General features: G+C 39.6%; 1 protein-coding gene across 1 annotated transcript; it reads right to left on the bottom strand.

The window, feature by feature from the left end:
• Positions 1-2,938: 2,938 nt before the first annotated feature.
• Positions 2,939-20,823, bottom strand: DAPL1 (death associated protein like 1; the record flags this gene model as incomplete). Its single annotated transcript, XM_084237507.1, has 4 exons — positions 2,939-3,055; positions 11,178-11,238; positions 14,172-14,259; positions 20,766-20,823. 4 exons carry the CDS (start codon positions 20,821-20,823, stop codon positions 2,939-2,941), a joined length of 324 nt encoding a protein of 107 aa, XP_084093633.1.
• Positions 20,824-22,569: the final 1,746 nt, after the last annotated feature.

Below are 22,569 nucleotides of genomic sequence, written 5' to 3'. Positions count from 1 at the left end.
AACTTAACTGAACTCTGTTTATTAAATATTGCATGTGGGTTATTGAGCTCCACAGCCAACACATTATTTTTTGACTGTACATGACCTCACCCCAGCATGTTCCCTGTCCCCAGTAAGTAATTACTGAATGCTCTCTTCACATTGATTTGTTGGTGTGCCTGTTTCTCTTTGCTCTAATTGCTCCTGGGGGCAGGGCTGCATCTTGCTCATTTCTTTGTCCCAGCATCCAGCATCCAGTCTGCTGAACTGACATGAATAAGCTAAAGAAAATCTCATTTTGAATGCCTACCCATGCACCTACAAACACTCCTCCCGACTGTCAAGGCCTTAATGGGCCTGTGAAGAAATCATAAGGGGCTCCTGCTGAGGGAGCCACAGCACATCCACCGGGGCTTATTCCTGGGTGGGAGAAAGGTGTGGAAACAGCCCCTTTGCTTTCCCACAGTACGACCGTATCACTCCTAAGTTCTTATTGGCCTGGTCCTTTCTCTTCTAATACATTCCCCAATATAGTTCCTGTTTCCTTTCAGATCTGAAGTTCACATCAAACTTCTTTCCATGATTTGGTGATTTAAGTGGCTGCGATTATAGGACTGAATTAGTGCTGGGTAATTGGAAGAAATATATACATTCCTGTGCTCATTGCAGCATATTTACAGTAGCCAAGCTAAGGAACCAAACTAAATGCCCCAAAACAAATGAATGAATCAGGAAGATGTGGTATATATACCTAATGGAATACTGCTCAGCTATATAAAAGAAGATAAACGCTTGCCATTTGCAACATGGATGGAACTGGAGGGGATTATGTTAAGTGAAATAAGTCAAATGGAGAAAGACAAATATCCGATGGTGTCACTTAAATGCAGAATACAAAGAAACAAAACAAAGTGTCAAATAAAGCCAAGCCAATAGCAGATCTTAGAAATCTGACTATAGAACTTAGAAATCTGACTATAATGTGCTGGGGCTGTCCCTGCACAGTATCTCTTTGAGTGGTCTTCTGCTGAGATGTAACTTCTATCTTTAGACGAGGAAAGTGGCCCATTTCTTTCTACTTTCATTGGGTGACTGGCCCTCATTTCACCCTCACGAAAAACAAATCCGGCAGTGCTGCTATCTTTGCTTCCCATTTTCTTTATCATCTCCCCAATTTCCTACCTGCTTCCATCAAGCCAACATCTTCAGGTGTCCCTTGAATTTCCTATTTGAGGCTCTACTCCTCCTTTTACTATAGTTCTGGAAAATTGTACAACAGTTATCCTGATGCTACCACCTTGCTCTCAATACTTTTTAATGACTTACTACAAATCTCAGTGTTCATTTTGTCTTCTTCCTAGAAGGATATTGGGAGGGTTCATGTGGGAGGGTCAGATGTATTATGTTTGTCTGACAAGGACAGGAAGATTGAATGGCTTGCTTAAAGTTTAAGAAATACAAGAAAAACCCCAATCTCCTAATCTCAGTCCAGTGCTCCAGCTAGCACCCACCACCTGGCTTATACTTTGCTACTGTCCCTTGGGGATATGGTAGCTGATCTTCAAATTTCTGTGCATTTATTTGTCTTGTGACACTTACATTACTGGATTATTTCTGACAATAGTCCCAAAGGACCTGGAACTAGCTAAGCCAAAATGGGGAGGTTAGGATTGTTTTATTGGTTCATGCTGGCATTTCTCAAACAATTTTCTTGTTCCTGAAAAAGAGTAAAACAAAGCAGGGGAGTGGGTGGATTGCATCATCATGCCCACTGGGCCTGAGCCAAGTGCCTGCGGATTTTAAGGAATCTGAGACAGAGATACTCCAAAGTTGTCAACCTGCAAAATGATAGACTAGAAAGCCAGCCCCCTCCCTTGGGCAAACAGAAGTGCTAGTTGTTGGATGGCATCAGTATCAAAGATGCAGAAAAATAAAACTGTGATAACTAAACTCTGTGGAAAAAGAAAACAGTGTCCTCAACCATCATCTGGTGATGCCCTTTGTCGTTTATACATGAATACATGGTGTGTGTGTGTGTGTGTGTATGTGTATGTATTGGAGGGTAGGAGAGCTAGAGCAGGTTTCACTATGGTAACACCTTCCCTCTCACCTCAAAACCAACTGGGAGTAGGATTAAAACAAGGGGGGGTGGGAATTTTATGGGGACTATAACCAAGATGAAAATGCATACATTGTGCAAAAATGAAAAATAATGTAAAAATATATATGAAATTAAATAAAAACAACAACAACAACCAAAAAAACAACTTCTATACCACAACCACATTCCCCTCAGTTCTAGAGCATGAACTTTCTGAAAGGCCCTGAGCAAATTTCCCATCAACATTCTCATTTTACATTCTGTCACTGATTGCTTTGCAGAAGTGAGTATTTTTTTTAGTAAATTTAGTTTGTGTTTCCTCACCGAAGCTTCAAAATAAATTATATATTTATATGGCAAACTGGAAAAGACATTTCACCTCAATTAAAAACAAGAGCTTATTAAGACAAATACACAAAGAAGAATCATTCCTCAGTTTGCATAGAATATTGACATCTGTAAAATGCAGAGTAGTTTTCTCTAACCTTTATCTTCAAAGAGAACTCAATGTGAGTGGGACAGTTCAAGGTCAGTGTCAAGGAAAAGACAGTTATCCAAAAAGCGGGAGGTGAAGAGTCAAGCTTTCTGGATTCCCCCCATATTGGTTACATATGCATCACATGTGAATTCCATACACAAATATCAATGGGATCCTTGACCAAAAGGAGAAGTGAGGTCCAAGAATGTGCTGGATTTGCTATTTTGGATACTTTCATTATCTAAAGTCAAAAGAAAAGATACAAAAGCTATTTTATTTACCAAACAAGTGCACTAGGTCTACGGAAAGATTTGGCCATTTTTGCTATGCTGTCAGATGCTGGAGGCAGTTGGCCAGAGGGCTGTGTTTTACATCCCAGTTTAACATTTTCGAGGTTGCTGAATAATGTAGATCCTTTTCAGTGGAGTGACCTTCTCCAAAGCAGGTCTGGGTTTTTGATGTGCCATGTGCACTATTGCTGGAAATTTATGATTGAGCTAAAGGTGAGAAGGAAAGAAAAAAATAAGCATGTTAGATCTTTTTGGTCATGAAGTTTTAAAGAGGTAAAAAACAATACTGGAGAATTCATAGTTTCATTTACTTCTTGATAATATCTCATTTTTTCCCATACCACTCTTAACTCTGAACCCATGGGTATATGTGTTGACCTGGATTCTCCCCTGGTAACCTGCCTCTAATTTTAAAAAGTATATATATATATACACACTATACATATCTGTATTTATGTGTATGTCTTAAAGTGACATTATTAAAGGTAAAAATGGTTAATTACATTTGCACCAATACCTTACTATCAGCAATTATTCTGGCATTAGGGTGCATATAGGGATCACTATAACAAACTGCTGAAAAAAGTTATGAAGTGCTAGATTTATTTATTAGATTGAAGTGAGTGAATTTGGCTTTTTGTATGTCCAAATATGGTCTACCACTGGCCATTTCATTGGGTTCAATCTAAACAGCCTGGTGAGGAGAAGACTGAGAATGATTTATTAGCTCAGGTAACAGAAGTTCTTATTAGGCATTTCCGCAGCAGACATCTGTAGGGAAAAGGGCTTAAGAAGAGTTAAATTAATACACACTGAGACTTTTTGACACTAAGAGGAATTTCATTGGGAAACAAGGATCTAATGGAATTTACATTTAGAACAGCTATAATGGTCTAAAAAGTGAAATATTATTAAAATTTCATTTTGTCATTAAAAAAAAAAAAAGAAAAGGAACAGCTATAATGGAAAGAATGCCCAATGCTGAGAGCAAGACAGAGTTTTCCTAGGGGAATTTAGACCCAGTGACATTTTGGGTTTTTGATTTCCAAGCCCCTTGATAAAACATAAAAGTACCTAAGGACACCTTCCTTGCCATCAAGGAGGCTCCCTGAGAATTTCATTTATCACTATTGAGCTTTGATACCCTTGCCTTGACACTCAAATCAAATAAAAGGGGAGATAAACTGTTCACGACCCTGCACATCACATTGTTTATGGTTTGTTTGGGCTCTTCTAAGCCAGGGACAGCATATGTGTCTTATATCTCTTCTCACATGTCCCTGAGCTCTATGCACACAGCATTTCCTTTCATGTGAGACTTGATGCCAGAGAGTCTCTCTTCTTGGTCTTAAAAAATTAAACACACTAGAAGAATATGTGATGAAATGTTAGCAATAGTTATCTCTGAAGGATAGAATTATAGGCAATTTCTTGTCTTTTTCTTTACTTTACTTATCAGTATTTTTCTAATATTTTTCTTCAACAATGAGCAAGTATAATTTATATAATAATTAAGCCCATGAATGTCTCTGCTGGCAGAATGGAAGAAACGTGATTGAGGTATTGGTCATAAATGTTGCTCTAGAATACAAAAAAAGGCCTGTGATTTTTTTTCTGTTGTTAGCTCAATTGTCATTAGGCCACATTTCATACATTTCACAGTGTGGTAAAGGCAGTGTGATTTTTTTTTTTTCTTAACATTAGAACCAGAAGGAACCTTCAGAGGTTATTGACTTCAGTAGTTTGCTTCCAGACTGAGTGTCTGCAGTGTCAACTATAACAGATGGATTATTTCAGGTTAGCTCTAAATCATGTTCAAAAGATTACAGGTAGGTTGAACAATTTGTCAAGTTAATTAAAGTCAAATATAAGGTAAAGGGGGAAGCTAAAGGAAATGAATAAGTTACTCTGATATGTCAGAAATCTGGGCAATTTTCCAAGGTGAGATGGGGCAAGATGACAAGTTGAGACTAGAAGAGAGAAAACCACAATGTAGATTGTTGGTCTGAAGGCAAGGGAAAGATGTTGGTGGGATAGGAAATGGAAAGGAAGAACAGTATGTTAGAAAACACTTATTTTGTTATTTGGCATTAACTTGTTATTGGATCATCTCCAGGGTTATCCCCACAACTTCAGGGTTCTATTTCCTTTGTTATTTAAACATTTGTGGTAAAATGTGCATTGATAAAATTGATCATTATAGCCATCTTTAAGCATTCAACTTAGTAGCATTAAATATATCCACATTTTTCTGCAACCTTCACAACCATACACCTCCAGAACTTTTCCATCATTCCAAAGTGAAATCCTGTACCTACAGATACTAACTCATCATACCTTCCTCCCCGCAGCCTCTGAGAAGTATATTTCAATCTTCTGTTCTTATGAATTTGACTACTCCAAGCATTTCATATAAGTGGAATCATGTAATGTTATCCTTTATTTATTTTTTTTGGTCTGGTTCCCTTCACTTAGCCTAATGTTTTCATGGTTCATCCACGTAATAAGTAGTATGTCTAGAAAATTCCTTCTTTTTAAAGACTGAATAATATTCCATTGTATGGTGTATGCCACATTTTGTTTATCCATTCACATGTTAATAGACATTTGGGTTACTTTTACCACTTAACTTGTAAAAAGTGCTCCTAGGAACACACAAATATCTGCTTGAATTCCTGTTTTCAATTCTTTGGGGTATGTACTCAGAAGTAGAATTGCCAAAGTTATATGGAAAGTCTACCTTTAATGTTTTAAGGAATTGCCATATTGTTTTCCAGAACAGCTACCCCATTCTTCATTCCCCCCCAATAATGTACAAGGGTTCAGGCTTACATTTTTAACCAAGGCATTTTACTGAGGTTCTAAAAGCTCTGTTCAATTTCTTCTCAGGAGGGGACTACCACAGACTAGAACGAATGAGAGACTGAGTCAGCGCCTGAGAACTTTTGGCCATCTGTGAACTGGTCTGGAAAAGCTTAGGTGGGGAAAAAAGAAGTGAATGGAATAGAGGAGGAAGTAGAAATTATTCTAGCAAAAATAATTGCCTCAGAGAAACTACCCACTATTATTAAGTCACAAATATACAAGTTTGGGCTTCCTTGCCCCTCCCTGGCCTGGTTCCACCAGCTTGGGGGTAGGGGGGTGGGTCCCACTTTATTTCTGTTCTTTTCTCCTCAATAAACTTCATCAAAACAACAATAACAACAATAACAAAAACCCCCAAAACACAAAAAACAAATATACAGGTTTAGAGGGTTAGTAGTAGGGTTTCATAGCAACTCTTGAAAATACAACAGGAGAGAAAATTTCTCTTTCTTGTACCTTAGCCCCTCAGTCAGGAATGTCTTATAGTGGAAGGGCTTGGGGGTTGTGAGTGGAGTCTATAATATTTCTCCCAGACTAACAAAACTGTATATAAAATGGGCACACCTAAATGCTCTCATTCTTTACTGTAGATTATGTATCAATGGAGAAAGAAATTTATCATTTTTAAGTCTGTAGAAATAAGTAGGAATTGCTTTCCCGAGTACGACCTACAACCAGTTTTGCTTTAGTTTGGTATCTTTGATGAAGCTTTGGCCTTTTCATCATTAGTCTTTGTAAAAAGATAAGGTTTGTAAAATGAAAGGTGTTTCTTGTCTGATTCATTAGGGTAAGAGAATCTAGGGTAACCACAAGAGAAAGAATTCAAGGCCAGTATCTATATGAGGACTGCCTTGCTGTGGGAAGATCACATAAGGGGCAATAGGCTGACTTTGAAAAACAGATCAATAGAAACTTTCAACTTGGGTAGCTGTGACCTCACAACCTATATTTTTAGTTTCAGAGAAAAAGCTAAAAAAGTGTGATAAAAGTCCTAATATTTGGAGCTGCTGAATAAATTCTAGATGTAAGAAAATCAGCAGCAGTTTTTATTGTAGAGCCAGAAGTTAGATAGTATTAGTAGACTGGCAGCTTTTCCATTCATCTTTCTAGGGTGTTAACTTCCCACTCCTATGTTGGTGCTTAGATTTCCACACCCTGTTAAGCAAAGTGCTTAAAACAAAACATGCAGCTCTAGTCAATGGAATTCAAGGATACTCCCAGGCTGATGTTAATCTACAGAACAAGGGAAACCTTTTTAGATTTGCAGATGTTTTTGATAGTTTCCTCTTCCCCAGGATCCCATTTCACATTCATCTCACTAACTTTGGCAGGGGTGAGGCATCTGGCAACTTGAAAAGTGGCCCCAAATTTAACTGGGCTTCAACATTGCACCCCCCTCCACACTCTAACAAAGCCCAGTAACTAATGTTTTCACTGGTTACTAAAATGTTCTGAGATGCTTCACAACCACTGCCAAATTTAACTTCCATAACTGTCCAGAGAATTAATATATTTGGCAGTATCCTTCTCTTTCACTCCCTCCTTAAACAAAATTTACTAAATGTGCAACTATAAATCTCAGCGGAGCTATGTGACTTCAAAAACATCGAACAACCTCCTAACAGGGGGAACTTGGTCTAAGACCAAGTCTCCCAAACTTTTAGCTTGGAGAGCTTTCCAGGTTACATAACTCTACTGGGCAAAACAAATTCTCTCAATTTTTAGGGTTGGAAGAGATGGGGGGAGGCTGATTGGATAGGAAAGGATTGAAGAAGAAATGTGGTAAGGAGAGGTTTATGTGCAGGGAGGAGGCAGATAAACAGTAGGAGGGGAAATTATATGTTACTTCCCATTGATTTGGGATTGTTTTATAGTCTCCCACCCTGGGGTAGTATGAAAGTAGTGAATCCAGACAGCACAGGGATAGAAATTTCTTGCTATAACTAAATGGTTGGATGAAATCCTATGGATGGGGCCATCCATTCCGTCTTAGTTAGAGTCTAAGGTCTTAAATTGGCACAAGAATTAACATGGGTTCTTGGAAATACACATAATTCTAGCCGAGGACTTGAATGAAAATTAATAAATGGAGAGGATCTGACCCTCATTCTGTAACTGTATTTCTTCTGACAATTGTATATTGTCAGGTCTTCATGACAATATGTGTTTTGGGCGGGGGAGGTGGAATCACCGTAATGCCAGTAAAAATTTATTAGCATACAGGTAGATCTATATATTTTATATCCCTTTAATTTTTATGAATATTTTCATTTGTAAAAATTAATGTATAGTTTACCGACAGTACAAAATGCCCTTGGCAAATGCATGGAGTCTGTGATCCCCACCACAATGAAGATATAGAACCAGTCCATCACCCACCCAATTCCCCCTGTCACTTTGTGGTCAATCCCTCCTCCTGCCCGGAACTCCTGACAACTGCTTATCTTAGCAGACCTATTTTTTTAAAGGCATTGGTTTTTCTCCCCCAGGATGACATTTATTATGAAATCCTAGTATGCGTCCTGTCGAATTATGGATTTAGAGAGGATTTTCTTAGTTATAAGGAAACACATGAAATCCCACCAACTTCTCTGTTTGAGATTCAGGTAGATCCCATTTTATTGTGCTTTCCCACACTTTGCAGATAATGCTTGTATACAAGACCAGCAAAAAGATTACAAATTGCTGAAGGCTCAGAGGATGGCTAACATTTTTTAGCGATGAGTATTTTTTAAATTAAGATGGGCACATTGTTTTAATTTAGGTGTGTATATTAATACTATTGCACACCTAACAGACTACAATATAGTGTACTTCCTCACTTATGGTAGTCTTGGGATTTGATATTCTTTCTGGCTTCTTATCCCTTGCTTGATTCCAAGCCATGCCCCGTAGGATAATTGCCTGGGAATAGAAGCAATCACTTTCTGAGGGCTAATTGTGCCCGACTGTGTGCTAAGTACGTTGCATGTGTTATAAAACTTCAGCACTGTGAAGTGGAACTATTTTATTTTATTCTTACAGCACTGTGAAGTGGAACTATTAATTACATTATCATTTACATATGATGAAGCAGTGGTACAGAAAAGAGAAGGAACCTGGCTAGCTAGTGAGTGACAGAACCAGCATAACACCCAGCCATCTGATGTCTGATGCCAGACCTGTTCTAACCAGTAACTGAAGCAGTGTTAGCTATAGCCCTTCTCCAACAAGCACTGATCCAAGTGTTAAAGGTTTTTTATAAAATAGATATAATTGTAAAAACATTTGGGACAGCACACCATCTCAGTATTATCTTATGGTTTCCAAATACAGTTTATTTCTGTTGTTATATGACTTTTCCTTTTATCTTTGAAATAAAGAAGTGATATTTTTAACTGAAAAGGGAAGATTCCCTCTATGTTATAGATAAATGCACATGTCTATAAAAAAACCATATAGACTTGGCATCTGACCAGTTACAGCATAATCAACCTTTATTGACCACTCTCATTATACATGTTATTTTGGGTTAACATATATTTTAGAAGAATATGTCTATTTCATCCAGTTTCACTTACAAAGTGGAACATTCTCTTGTCCTGAATAAGAGGCATTTAGTGGGCAGAGAGCAAGGGAATGTGACAGGCAGGAATGGGCAGCTTGGGGTGCCCTGGCCAGCACTGTCCACCACAGCTCTTCTTCTTAAGGCAGAGCCAATAATCAAATCTAACTGATGGGAGAACCAAGCCCCCTGCATCAGGAGGCTCTGTAGCCTATAATCAAGACCTTGCCTGGTACCATATGTCTTGGAACATCCCATGGACTTCGTCATACTTTTTTATTTCACTGTCATAAAGACAACGTGTCTAACCTAAGCGGCAAGGGCAAATGGATTACCCTGTGCCAAGTACTGTTCAAAGAGCTTCATGTGTATGAGCTCATTTATTCCACACAACAAAGCTGTGAACTACAGACTCTTCCTTATCTCCGTTGTATAAACGATGAATGTGGGGCAGAATAAGTAACTTGTTCAAGGTCATCCAGAGAGCAAATAGAGGAGTCAGTGCCAAATGGAGTCTAGTTGCAGTTTTTGTTCATTTTCAGACCCCTGATTTTGGCAGTTATAGAAAATCTACCTTGTCCAAGGACTCCCTCCCTTACTGTCTCTTTAATAAATTGGGGGTGGAAGGGCAGGAGAAAGGGTGGTTCTTCATTGACTAAATGCAATGCAGCTGCCCCCAGAAGTAGATGAAGGACCCTCTCAGTTGACCTACAACATTTAAAAATAAACTACTGAATCCAAACCACTATCTCTATCTGGTAAGAGTTTTCTGAGTCTCTTGAACTACTTAAAAGAAATTCAAGATACAGAAATAAAAATAACAATAGTTAACAACCTTGATAAACAGACTTTCCTGGTAAACCCAGCCAGTGCCCAGTCTTCCTCCAGCTCTAAGCTATGCAATCCTCCCTCACCCATGCTGCCCTTAAATCAGATTATTTCCTTACAGGAATGCAGTGGTGGGGAGGAAGTTGAAAAATCGCTGCATTTCCATTACACAGGCTGCCTTTTTATAAAAACATGACCAATGTTGCTGAGAAATATTTAGATGGCATGTTGAAGTTCTGCCAGTTTGGTGTCAGGATTCTTGCTTTGTTTCCTATCTTATTTTTTTTTATTATAACACTGTTTTTTTTTTTAATATTTATTTATTTATTTATACAAGCACTGGGCACAGTCAGAAGTGTGGGAGGGTGAGAGAATTCACCAGAGCCAGAGCAGGGAACAGAACAGACAGACTGACGAAATACACTGCTGAGGGGAGCAGCGGGCGCAGCAGGAGAGGTCTGTTGTGCCATGTGGGACCCTCACTGGAGGTCGGGGATCAAACCGGTGCTGCAGAGGCTGCGGGCAGCTTCGCAGCCCAGCGCTCAACCACTGCGCCACCAGGGGAGGCCCTGTTGTTTTTTTTTTAAAGATTTATTTATTTATGCATACAAGAGCTGGGGTACAGGCCAGAGGCATCAGGGGTGAGAGGATTCACCAGAGACAGAGTAGGGAACAGAACAGGCAGACTGACTGAAATACACTGCTGAGGGGAGTAGCAGGCGAGTCAAGAGAGGTCTGCTGAGCCATGTGGGTTGCTCCCTGGCTGGCCAGGGGATCAAACTCGTGCTACAGTGGCTGCGGACAGCTTCATAGTTTGCATCTTAACCCCTCGCACCACCAAGGAGGCCCTGTTTCCTATCTTATTTTGGAAGTGATTGATTAAACAGACTCTAGGAACTTGGGAGAAAGTTTTTCTCACCAAAACAAGTTTGTGTGCCTCAGACTGATAGCAAGTTCTTTTAGGACATCAAACCTATGAATTGGAAAAAACCCCAGTGGTCATTGCCTTGCTCACCCACCCATGCAGCCTGAACTGTTAGGCAAATGCTAACGACTAGAAACCTCCTGGGCCGCATCTCAGCCACTGCTCACCTTCTCCAGTGTGTCGTTGAGGGCATCCATCGTCTGGATTTTAGCAACATTTGCAACAACACTGTAAAGATGAAAAGAAACTTCACATAGGACCTGAAAACTTCCCCAAGGAAGCGGCTCAATGATTTATACCGAGGGCTGTCTACCTTGATTTTACTTGGTAACATCTAGAAGGAAAAAAATCCACAGCCAGCTTTATTTACCACGTTATTATTATAAATGATTTTAAAGTTCGAAGTTCATATGCATGCAGAAAAAGGTACTATTATCATAAATGTAAAACTCTATTTAAACTATAACAGGCAGCTCGTAAAAGGGGGAGGTATCATGTTCACTGCTGCCGATTACAAGCATGGACTAGCTACGGGGAAGTAGGGGGCAGAACTGAGCAGCCAGGTGAAGCTACATAACATAGAAGGCAAGGGGACTGTGAAGGGAGACACGTGGAGAAGGGCTCGCTTGCGTCTCGGCTTTGGACTTGAACTGTGGATTTAGGGGACTTGGAAGAGACGTGGCTGAGAGACCCGTGGGGAGGCTGACAATGGCAGCCAATATCTTGATTTGTACTTTGAGTTTGCTCCTTTCATCCCAGCTCTCCTGGTCTTTTCTCCCCATTACTATGGTTCCCCACCAGATTTGTGGCAATTTTTTGGGCCTCAGCAGCCCTGTATTAGGTCAACACTGGCTGGGAATTTGCCCACAAGGTGATGATGGGTAAGTTTGGGTGTTTTATTGGAAAACTATTAACCTTTCTTTTCTTCTCTCTCTATAAAACTAATTCTGTTAAAGATCTTTTACACTAACAGTATATTCTCTCTTTGTGGCACCGATGGTTGAACCCCTTTAGAATACGCAAGTTTGAGGGTCCTGGGGTACCCCCTTGGTCTATATGTTAACAAAACCAGCTGCCACTAAGAATAGTTATGAGCCTGATTTATAGCATCAGACATTAGTTTGGACTGTTTCTGTAGTTCATAAAATGAACCACACATGTTCTCTTTTGTGTCTTGCTTCTGTTTCTAGACCAGGTTATTTTGTAGGACAGCCTGATTAAGGGCGGGGCCTGCAGAATGATTTCTTAAAGTAAATTCTTTACTTGGCACACTTTTTTTCTTTTTCTGGGTGGTTTGTGTTGGTTAATGGAAGATAACATGAATGGATATAGATCGTTGATGCTTAGAAATTTCTTTTCTATGATATATTTTTCAAAAGCTGTTCTCTAAGAAGATGTAAGAGAGATGTTTGTCCATATAAACGGGGCACTTACATCCCGTGTAAACATTCATGAAGCAGAAGTAAACTGAGGTAAACTTATGGTGGAGCTAATGAAGTTTCAGATTCAGAACCAATGCAATGACTATCTGGGCTCCTTCCGTGGCTCCGGGAGGGACCCTAGACATTTCGTATTTATAATTTTTTAAAATTATTTTTCTTTAAGATGTCCCCAAATTCTACAAGCCCTAGGCCTGTATACCTATATCCATCTCTGGGAATTAGGGCAAGCAAGAACATTATTTCCTGCTGTTTCAGTAGTAATAGTAATGACTATTAGAAAGCAATTGAGTTTTTAAAGAAGGTTCCAATCACCATTTTATAGCTCTCTAGGTAACGCTCCTGACAGTTCTGCTGATGTTAGAATTAATATTAAGTCCACACTTTGGGGTGGGGGCTGCAGAGAAATGAATGACTTGTCCTCTGACTGGCAACTAGAAAGTCATTTCCAAGTCATGATCATTTGTTCCTGAGCCTTTGGCCCAGGTTCACAGCAATCAGGTGTCATAGGACTTATGCTCCAGTCAGGCTCAGGAGCAGAACAGACTTTCAAAATTAACCAGCTTGCGATTAAACAAGAGTTTCACATTATGTATAAAGGACTTGTCTATTCTAGGAACAGTCCTGTATGTTGGTTCTAGAGATAAATAATATGCAATCCCCACTCTTGAAGACCCAGGTCTTCATTTGCATTAATGACGATTATTTTCTGATAGCAGAAGAAACAAAACTTATAGCTCAAGGATCAAATAATTAGTTTGCTTTAAAGTAGAAAAAAATCCTCAAAAAGTTTCCTTCCCAGAAATTGGGAAGAAATTTTAAAAGTGATCTGAGACTAATTTTATATGAAAAAGTCAGAGATAATAATCTATTTCCCTTTGCATTCTCTTTCTGAGTCTTGCCATTTTAACTCTTAAGGACCTACCTTGAGTTTCCTCTAAACAAATCTGAATCACTCTTCAACTCATCTATGGAAGCCATCCTGAAATTAATAGCTTCTGAAGGGCCCTCAATGCACTACTTGGAGGAGCCAGTTCCGTATGTTAATTTCTTTTTGAATGCGCTCATTTTCCTTAACCAAGGTAGGAGTGATTGTCATTTGCATATGGCCTCCAACCCACAGTTTTCTTCTCTGTTCAGGGAATAGTGCAGTGTGTCAAGGTTACGGCATTTGGAGCAGGGAGAAACCCACTTCAGTATCTATACGCCTTTCAGATATGCCACATATAGTGACCATTAGTTTCTAAATAATTGAGTGATGAATTTAAAACAAAACAAAAAAGCATTTATTTTTAATTCAAGAGATTTGCTTTAGCAGGAAGCACATCATGGAAATGGTCAGCCAAGGAACTATATTTTAAGGCTAAAGTGAAAATAGGTTAAAGAGAGGTATGTCAGATCTGGGTGTATTCAGGACATTAAGTACAAAGTAGGAGGACTGACCACCGAGGAGGAAGGGGGCAGTAAAGGAGGGCCCAGAAAGACTCCACCAGACAGTAGTCACCTTTCACCTGAATATAATTTCATCTTCAGCCCCTATCCCTTCTCACTGATCATGACCTCCACCTCACCTTGGCCCAGCTGCCTCTAATTCTGGTTAGCAAATGCATAGGGAGGAAGCCTTGGTTTGTCCTCAAATAGAGAGAGGGCTTTAACATCTGGAAGCAGAGTCACTCAAAACTTCTTGAGGAAATGAAGGAAAAGAAATTAAGCAACCCCTACCTTGTTTTCTCAAATCCTACTTTTTTGGTATGTCTCTCCAAGATGCCAAATTCTTGTTTTTTTGAAATTCGCATTCTTCCAGCTTTTACTATAAACAAATTTCAACACAGGAGTCATGGTTAGAACAGTAAGTGAAGGTCTGCTTTGTTATTCAAGGTATGGTTCTGGATTTGAACTTATATTTTGAAGATACAAGCTTTTACAAAAACAACACAGTAAAAAGCTCCCCTGAGACAGCATAGTAGAGAAAAAAAATGTTCTGGACAAATAACGGGGGAAGGAGGAGAAGGGCTGAGATTTGCTTATTTATGTGTAGAGAGGGGGGATAAGGTTAAATAAAGAGCAGAAGTTTACACCTTCTATTTGGAGAGGAGAATAATAACATACCCTTGGAGGCATTTCACTGGAAAACATTTTTTCTTGTTATCAAACCAATTATGTTCTTCATGATAGCAACCAACTATTACTATGTGACCCTCCTGTTTTCCCACTAGATTAAAGTTTGCACAGGGTGCTTTTTGGATCTGACTTTTTTTTTTTTACATTCCAAAACCAAATTCCAGAAGTCAGGACTTGCGGTGATAAGAGGCATTTGATTCAGCAGAGGTGCTTCTGACTCTACTGGACACCTATCTTTCAACCCAGACCCCAAACTCTGGATGTTGACTGAGTTCAGATGTTCTAATGAGTAATTAAATTGCATTAATAATCCTGCCATTCAAGAGATCAATTAGTGTTAATTAGGTTACAGATGACCTACTGGCAATTCAAGTGTTTAACAATGTCAGATAAAATCAGCTTTTGAAGAGAAGCAACCCATTTCAGATTACAAATCAAAGCAAATTCTTTTTTCTGTTCCCAGGAAATTTGCACATCAAAAATCTGACAAATTCAAATGAAAAAAAGCTAAATGGACATTGATTTCTTTGAACCTGTTAATTCTTTTCATGGAAATGTCAAGCTGACAATTTTTTAAAAATAGTTCCAATAAGGTGAAAAAATACAGAAAACCTATTTCTAAATACCCTTTTGAATGACTTCATTATTGTTCCATTTTAAAATAAAATTATTTTTCTGATTATGTAATATGTTCATAAAACAATTCAAAAGGCACAAAAAGTTCTGCAAACTCCCTTAGTTTTCCACATTCTCTTCCAACTATAGAAGCATAGTGTTCAAATTAAAATAATCAATAGTAAAAATTGAGAAGGCATGTGAGAAGTTCTGTGATACTCATTTGAAAGGATCCTGAAAATCTAGTGACTGTCCTGAGGAAAGGGACTGCTTGGAGAAAGGAGCTATGTCACATGAGGGACTAGAGAATCTGAAAAGTTCTTTTCTGAAGAAAAAAACTCCAAAGGATATTGTGCCATTCTCTAAGTAAGATCTGAGGGGCCTGTCCTGTCGCAGAAGAGCCATATCCTGGTAAGGAAATGTCTTGTAGGGTCAGAGAGTGCTACCCATTCTGAGATCTCGGATCTTAAGCAAGATACTTAAATTGCACTGAAGATCAATTTCTATATCCTTGCAAATGGAATAACAGTGATTTTCCAGATTGTTCAAGATAACACAGGTGATGACGGAACCTAATATATGGCAAACATTTAATAAGTAGTTTTTATCATTTATATTCATTTTATGTTGTTCCTGAGGAGAGAATAAATACCAAAGGATGGCAGTTCCAGCAAAGCAGAGCCTGGGTACATACAATGGTGTTATTTAAAGTTAAGTAGATTGCCTAGGACATAGTACATCCTTGGTCTCTCATTATTAAAGTAAAGAAGAGAAGTCATTCAATCACTGATGCCTTAGGAGGGTTTGGAAGAAGTTGAACTAGATGATCCTTATTATAAAATCCTTACTGTGATTTCAACTTTCCCCATCTACTCCCACAAGAAAATCTATTCCATCCCTTCTCTTCTCTTTCACCTTCAATAAAACAGAGACATTAGAGGAAATTAAAAATCCTTCTAGGAGATTCCTTTTTTCATCCAGGAGTTTTGAATCCTCTCTGTTCTGGGACTGTGGGCTTTAAAATTTTTTTTTAAAGATTCATTTTATTTATTTATGCATACAAGAACTGGGGTGTAGGTCAGAGGTGCGGGGGGGGGGTGGGTGGGGAGGGGTGCGCATGTGAGAGGATTCAACAGAGATAGAGTGGGGAGCAGAACAGGCAGATTTACAGAAATACACTGCTGAGGGGAAGCAGTAGGCCAGACAGGAGAGGTCTGCTGAGTCACGTGGGTCAGCTCCCTGGCAAGGGATCTAACTCTGCTGCAGTGGCTGTAGATTGCTTCAAAGTGCTGAAACTTAAGCCTTGCGCCACCAGGTGGCCCATGTTCTGGGACTGTGAGCTTTGAGTGATTTAGGAAGCGGAAGTAAATCACATCTGAGATTTCCAGAGCATAATTGTTATCCTCAATTTGTTGTGGTAGGAAGGTAGAAGATAATATCTCACAGTACACATGGACACCCTGAGATACAGATCAGACTCGCACTCTACAGGGGTGACTGAACCAGATGGAACCAGTTGGTGGGAGGGTCATCTTCAAAGCTCTACTGGGAATGCTGGTCATACTGGTCTCCCAGGATTTAGACACACCTTTGTGAATAAACATTTAGAACCCACCACAATCAGCTTCTTGCCCATTTTGCTATACTAGATGGGCCTGATTCACAAGACCTCTACAAAGTCTCACGGTGTCAAAATTAACTTATGTAATTTGTAATCATTTTCATAATTCCATATTTGGGACTATATTGCCTTTTGAGCGTTCGTAAAAGGATCAACTGGAATTGGGCAAAGTGAAACTCGAACTGATTTAATATTTTAACAAGCCTTTGACTATGAATACAGAAGGTAAGAGTTTAGGTCCTTTCAATAAGCTAAATGAACTACAGATGCAAAATGTAGAAGAGAAAGATGCCCCTTTGATTAATTGGAAAACTTAAGTTTATGTGGAGAAAATGAAACTTTGCTCTTCTACCTCTGAATTAGAGTTGTATTCATGTTACTGTTTTTGAAGTTTATAACATTTTAAAATGTTACATGTAATCATTTCCCAGATATTTGCAGTTTTCGATAAAAGATTGTCAAGATAAAGACAAGCCTACAAAATTGAAGTTTTCCTTTGCTAAACAGTGGAGAATCTATGTGAAAAAGATGACCAACACGAAGGCTTGTGTGAACTCTGCTTTGTGACTTAGAGCTTCCATTGAAGCATTTAATTAAAAGGTTAGAAGTTGGCAAAACGCTTACTTGGCATTTACACTTGATTTCCAAGCAAATTTTAAACTTCTAACCAAGACCCTCCTGAGGAAAAGTGTGTGAATCAAGAACAGGAGACTTTAGAGCAAGAGGAGTTTGGAGTGGGGCCTGACTTACTTGCAAATCTCAGTGTCACAGTCTACTAACTGTGTGGCTTTGGGCAAGCCCCTCAACCTTGCCGACTCTCAGTTTGCACCTCCATGAAACAGGGATGACGGTGTATCAGGCAGGAGCAGGCGCACATCTCTGAGTGAATGGCAGCTGTTCTTTCATCAAACTGAGGGCCCTGCAAAGTGGGGGTAGTGGGTCTTGCAACCACTCTCTTGTCTCCCAGATGTGTTCCCCTTCTGCTCCCATAAAGGGACTTGAGCAGACTGGAGATGAGAGAATTACTTCTTTGTTTTCTTTCTAATTGCCCTCACGCAGCTCTAGTTCCTCCCATTTTCTGCATTAATTTCTCACTTGGGGATATACCCCCTCTTTCTTTAATGAGCCAGAAAACTGATTCTTTCTGGGGGGTTCAGTGGTGACCCTTCTAATGATTGTTTCCTTTGACTTAAACCACATTAAAAAGTCCAGGGAAAATAGAAAAACTCAGAAACTCTTGCTCTTTCTGCTTCATGCTGGCCTTGCCTTCCTTGGATCATCTACTCACACACTTGGTGATACATATAATGGGGTTTTTACAAAACTGAGAGCAAAGCCGATCAAAAAAAAAAAAAAAGGGGAGAAAATCCAAAACTAAGCTCACTAGAGCCCAGACCACCTCATGTTTAATGTAGTCTTATTTCACAGCATGAATTCATAACCAGGGCTAACAGAGGTGCAATATATTATATTAATATAACATGAAAGATAAACCACTAAGCATCACACACCCCAGTGGGAAAGAGTTACAGCTGGCTGACTTCTGAGTGGTTTCATTTTTAACTATGCTCAGAAAGGCACAAGTATCTTTTCCATTGCTGTTTCCTTCTGCCCCTGTGCACAGTGCTGCCCTCATGCCCAATGCTGCCCTTGAACTTCAGGATGTCTTGTGATCGGACGGAGGATTTCTTCTCTTTTCTACATGTTTTACTAAGCCTCTATTTAAAGGGATTATCGTTTACACAATGGGTAGGCCCAGTGGATAGGCCATCTCTTTTAGCCAGCACAGTAACTGTATCAGGTCCATGTTGTTTATTACCCCTTTTTTACATATGAGAAAACTGAGACTCAGATGTGGAATGAAAGGTGGGCTTTTAATCCAGGTCTGTCTGGTTCCAAAAGCCAAGTTCGATCCTTGTCATCATATGACATCTGCTTCCCACTTTCAGACCTCTGTATATTGCTTATAACACTCAGGGGAACATTTATGAAATTCTGGCAGTGAATTGCTTTGTTCCATAAATAAAATTTTGCATCATAGCAAACTGATTCTGACTTAAATACATAGCAATACAAAAGCTGCAGGATGAGGCTTCTTTGTTCCCTGGCTCTTGGGAGGGCTGGGATGGGGGCAAAAGTCTGCCTTCATCTCCATTCTAATTATCCCAGGCCTCTTATCTGTAGTGTCACAGTTCATAATAATTAATTGTCATGCCGGAGGCATTGTGACATGCTTGATGGAGTCATGGTGTGCTACGTACACAGAGCAATTAGCAAACATTAGTGGTGGGGACAGAAAGTTACTGGTGGTTTCATTCAAACTTTCATAAGGTTAAGTTTATTTCTGTGTTTTTGTGCATAAATATAATTTAGCAAATCAGTTTAGCTTAAGTGTTTTATGAAGGATTGGGGTGAAAGCGGTGGGAAGAAAATGGTGATCTTATTTGGTATTTATACAACAAGCTTTTCTCCTAACAATTTTCATATATAGTTACTGACCACTAGTCAGTATCATTAACTTTCTTTTTTTTTTTTTTTTTCAAACCCAGGTCTTTATGCTTCCGAGTCCATACTCTTAACCATTAAGCTGCATTTTTCAATCAACTACAAGTTACACTATGTAAAACTCTCTGCCATAGTGCAAGATGACCATTTTTGTCAGTTTTAGTAAATTCCAGGTAAGTATTAAAATATGTCATACGAGGCTCAGGAAAAAAACTATGTGGCTGATCTCCACGAGGTTCTTCTGGCCGAGGCTCCACCAGAACCATCTGGCCATGAGCTGGCAGCCGAGTTCCCACAGGGTCCAGCCTGACTGTGCATTCCAGGCTGGCTGTCCTATCATAATCAAATCTGAGAGTATCATTAACTTTCAATGCAGATATTGTTATATACTGCTAAATTCAATTACAAATATCAAATCCCAGGAATCTGCCACAGGTGGCCAGAGCTTGGTACCTAAGACTGGAAACTCAGAATTAGTAAAATTCTGATTCTTTTAGCTGGGCTGTCTACCAGGAAGCCACAGAACCTTGGTGTCAGCTTCTGAGGCTTTGCTAACAGTCTACCTCCCATCGTCCTTTGAAGCAAAGCAAAGCTGACTAACATTGACTTTAGAGGTGCTGAAGAATGATACCAATAAATAAATTTTGTAAGTGGGGAAAGACAAGAACAAAGTGGTGAAGTTTTTGAGATCTTCCTTAAGGAAAAAAAGGTAGTTGAAGGAACATAAAACTGGCTAAAAATAGGGCTGTATACATCAGACAGTCTATATAAACACATGGTTACATACAATAAAACTAATCTCCGTATTCCAAAGAGTCAATATAAATATCTAAGTTAAAAAAGGGAGCAATTTGTGGATGTTTTATAAAGTACCTTCCAGCTACCTTTCCCAGTCAGTCTCCTCCACCCTTGGGTCCTCATTAAAAAGTGCTCCTCAGCTTATTGACAAACTACATCACTGATAACAGGCTCCACCCCAAAGCTGGAGGAGGGAGGAGAAATGGCTGTTGTCTGCTGTGTGGGAGCTAGTTTGCTGGGTACAAAATCAGATGATGTACAGGCATCTTGGGGAGACTGAGTCTGGAGCTGGAACCTCCAACAAGGAAGGTTTCCATGGCAGTAAATCACCTTTCAGGTATCGAGGTGTCACTCCTAATCTACAGCCCAGAAGGACGGTCCAATCTCCCTACCTACCCCCTTCTGCAAGCCCCAAATCCCTTTACTCTAGTATATAATTAGGTTTTAATTCAACTGGGGCCTGACTAATCCCCAGGTGGTTTATACACAAACCTAGAGGGATCAAAGTCATGGGAGGAAATTAAGTTGCGTGCAGTTAAAGAAAGAATGGGTAGGTTGAGCACCTGCACTCTGCGGGAGGGGCGGCACTGATGGAAAGAGGGGACAGCATTGAGACCTTTGCTATCTGCAGGACAGAGGGTAGGTGGGCAGCCTACCTGCGGGAGGATGCCCCCCTTTCAGGGGGGAGAGCAGGACTTGCACTTCATTAGCCATAGTGTGTGCCAGTGCCAGTGCTGGTGCTCTGGAGGCTGATGCCAAGTGTGGCTGCCCCACTGCACCCTGCCTTTATACAGGCTGGGGGCGGGGCCCCTTCAGGGCATTGCTGAGCAGCAACAGGATTTGTTACCTAGCTCTCCGGAACCTGGGCCTCCTTGGCACGCAATATCACAGAATTTAATCCTATTCCCTTCATGGGAGAAGGTGAGGGAACTCTTTTTTTTTCCCCAGAGAAAGAAGGGGTGAGGATGAAATGTAGTGAAATTCGTTTTCTCTCCAACTATTTATTGGGCAAGTGCACTTGTGCACTTATAATGTCACAGGCTCTCTATCATATACCACATACTGGTGTGACAAGGGAGGTAAGACAAGATCTTTGCTTCAAAGCATCTGTAGTCTTTCTGAAGAGAAATTATAAAACAAAATGATGTGCCTTTGCCCCTCTCTTTATAATTATAAGCATTTATTATGAGAAAATAATTGGGGGTGTGCACAGAGATTTCTGCACAAGATGGCAATCATGCATTTCTTTTTCTTTCTTTTTTTAGTATTGATTGGAATCAACATCAACGTCCATAAATAGAGAAGGGCAGCTAAATAAATTAAGATGTAATGATTAGAGCACACATTATGAATCATGTTTTTTTTTTTTTTAAGATTTATTTATTTATCCATACAAGCACTGGGTTCAGTCAGAGGCGCGGGAGGGTGAGAGAATTCACCAGAGCCAGAGCGGGGAGCAGAACAGGCAGAGTGACGAAGTATACTGCTGAGGGAAGCAGCGGGTGGCAGGAGAGGTCTGTGCACCATGTGGGACCCTCGCCCGGTGGCCGGGGATCGAACCGGCGCTGCAGAGGCTGCAGGCAGCTTCGCAACCCAGTGCTCAACTGCTGCGCCACTGGGGAGGCCCCTATGAATTATGTTTTTAACTAATATCTGATGATGTGCAAAATATTCATGATAATATAGTGAAAAAGTAGGTTAGAAACCAATAGATGCCAATTATGTTAGAGAAGGAAAAGTACCCATTTAAGCCTAGACACTGCCACATCTCCAGTGCTAATCAAAGGAAACTGTTACTGAGAAATCTCTTTCTGTTTTTCAGTACCATTAATAACTTCTGTTCCCCAAAAGACATTGTTAAGAAAATGAAGGCTAGTCATATACTGTGAGAAAATATTTGAAAAACACATTTCTAATAAGTACTGGCATCTAGAATACATAAAGAATCAATATAAGTCAATAACAAAACAAAGAATTCAATTTAAAAATGGGCAAAAGATTGAAAAACACAAAATAGAGAGGTTGACAACAAAAAAGCACATAAAAAGATGCTCAGCATCACTGATCATTAGGGAAATGAAACTAAAAACCACAATGAGGCACATTATGTATGTATGAGGAAGGTGCAGCTTAAAAAAAAAAGCCAAAGAAAATACAAGATGTTGGTAAAGATGACTCGTGAGACTTCAAATTGGTAAAACCACTTTGGAAGTCAGTTTGGCAGTTTCTTATAAAACTAAACCTATACTAACAATCCAGTTTCTAGGAATTTCCCCAAAAGAAGTGAAAACATATACATAAAAACATGTGTGAAGACGTTTGCAAGAGTTCTATTCACAACTGCAAAAATTTAGAAACCACTCAAATGTCCATCAACCGTAGAAAAGAAAAACAGACTGTAGTATATCCATTCAGTAAAATACTACGCAGCAATCAAAATCAAGAAATAGAGACTTGCAA

This window comes from Talpa europaea (assembly GCF_964194135.1).
Source record: "Talpa europaea genome assembly, chromosome: 1".
NCBI lineage: Eukaryota > Metazoa > Chordata > Mammalia > Eulipotyphla > Talpidae > Talpa > Talpa europaea.
The sequence above is the reverse complement of the archived record's forward strand: the minus strand, read 5'-3'. Positions and strand labels throughout refer to the sequence as shown.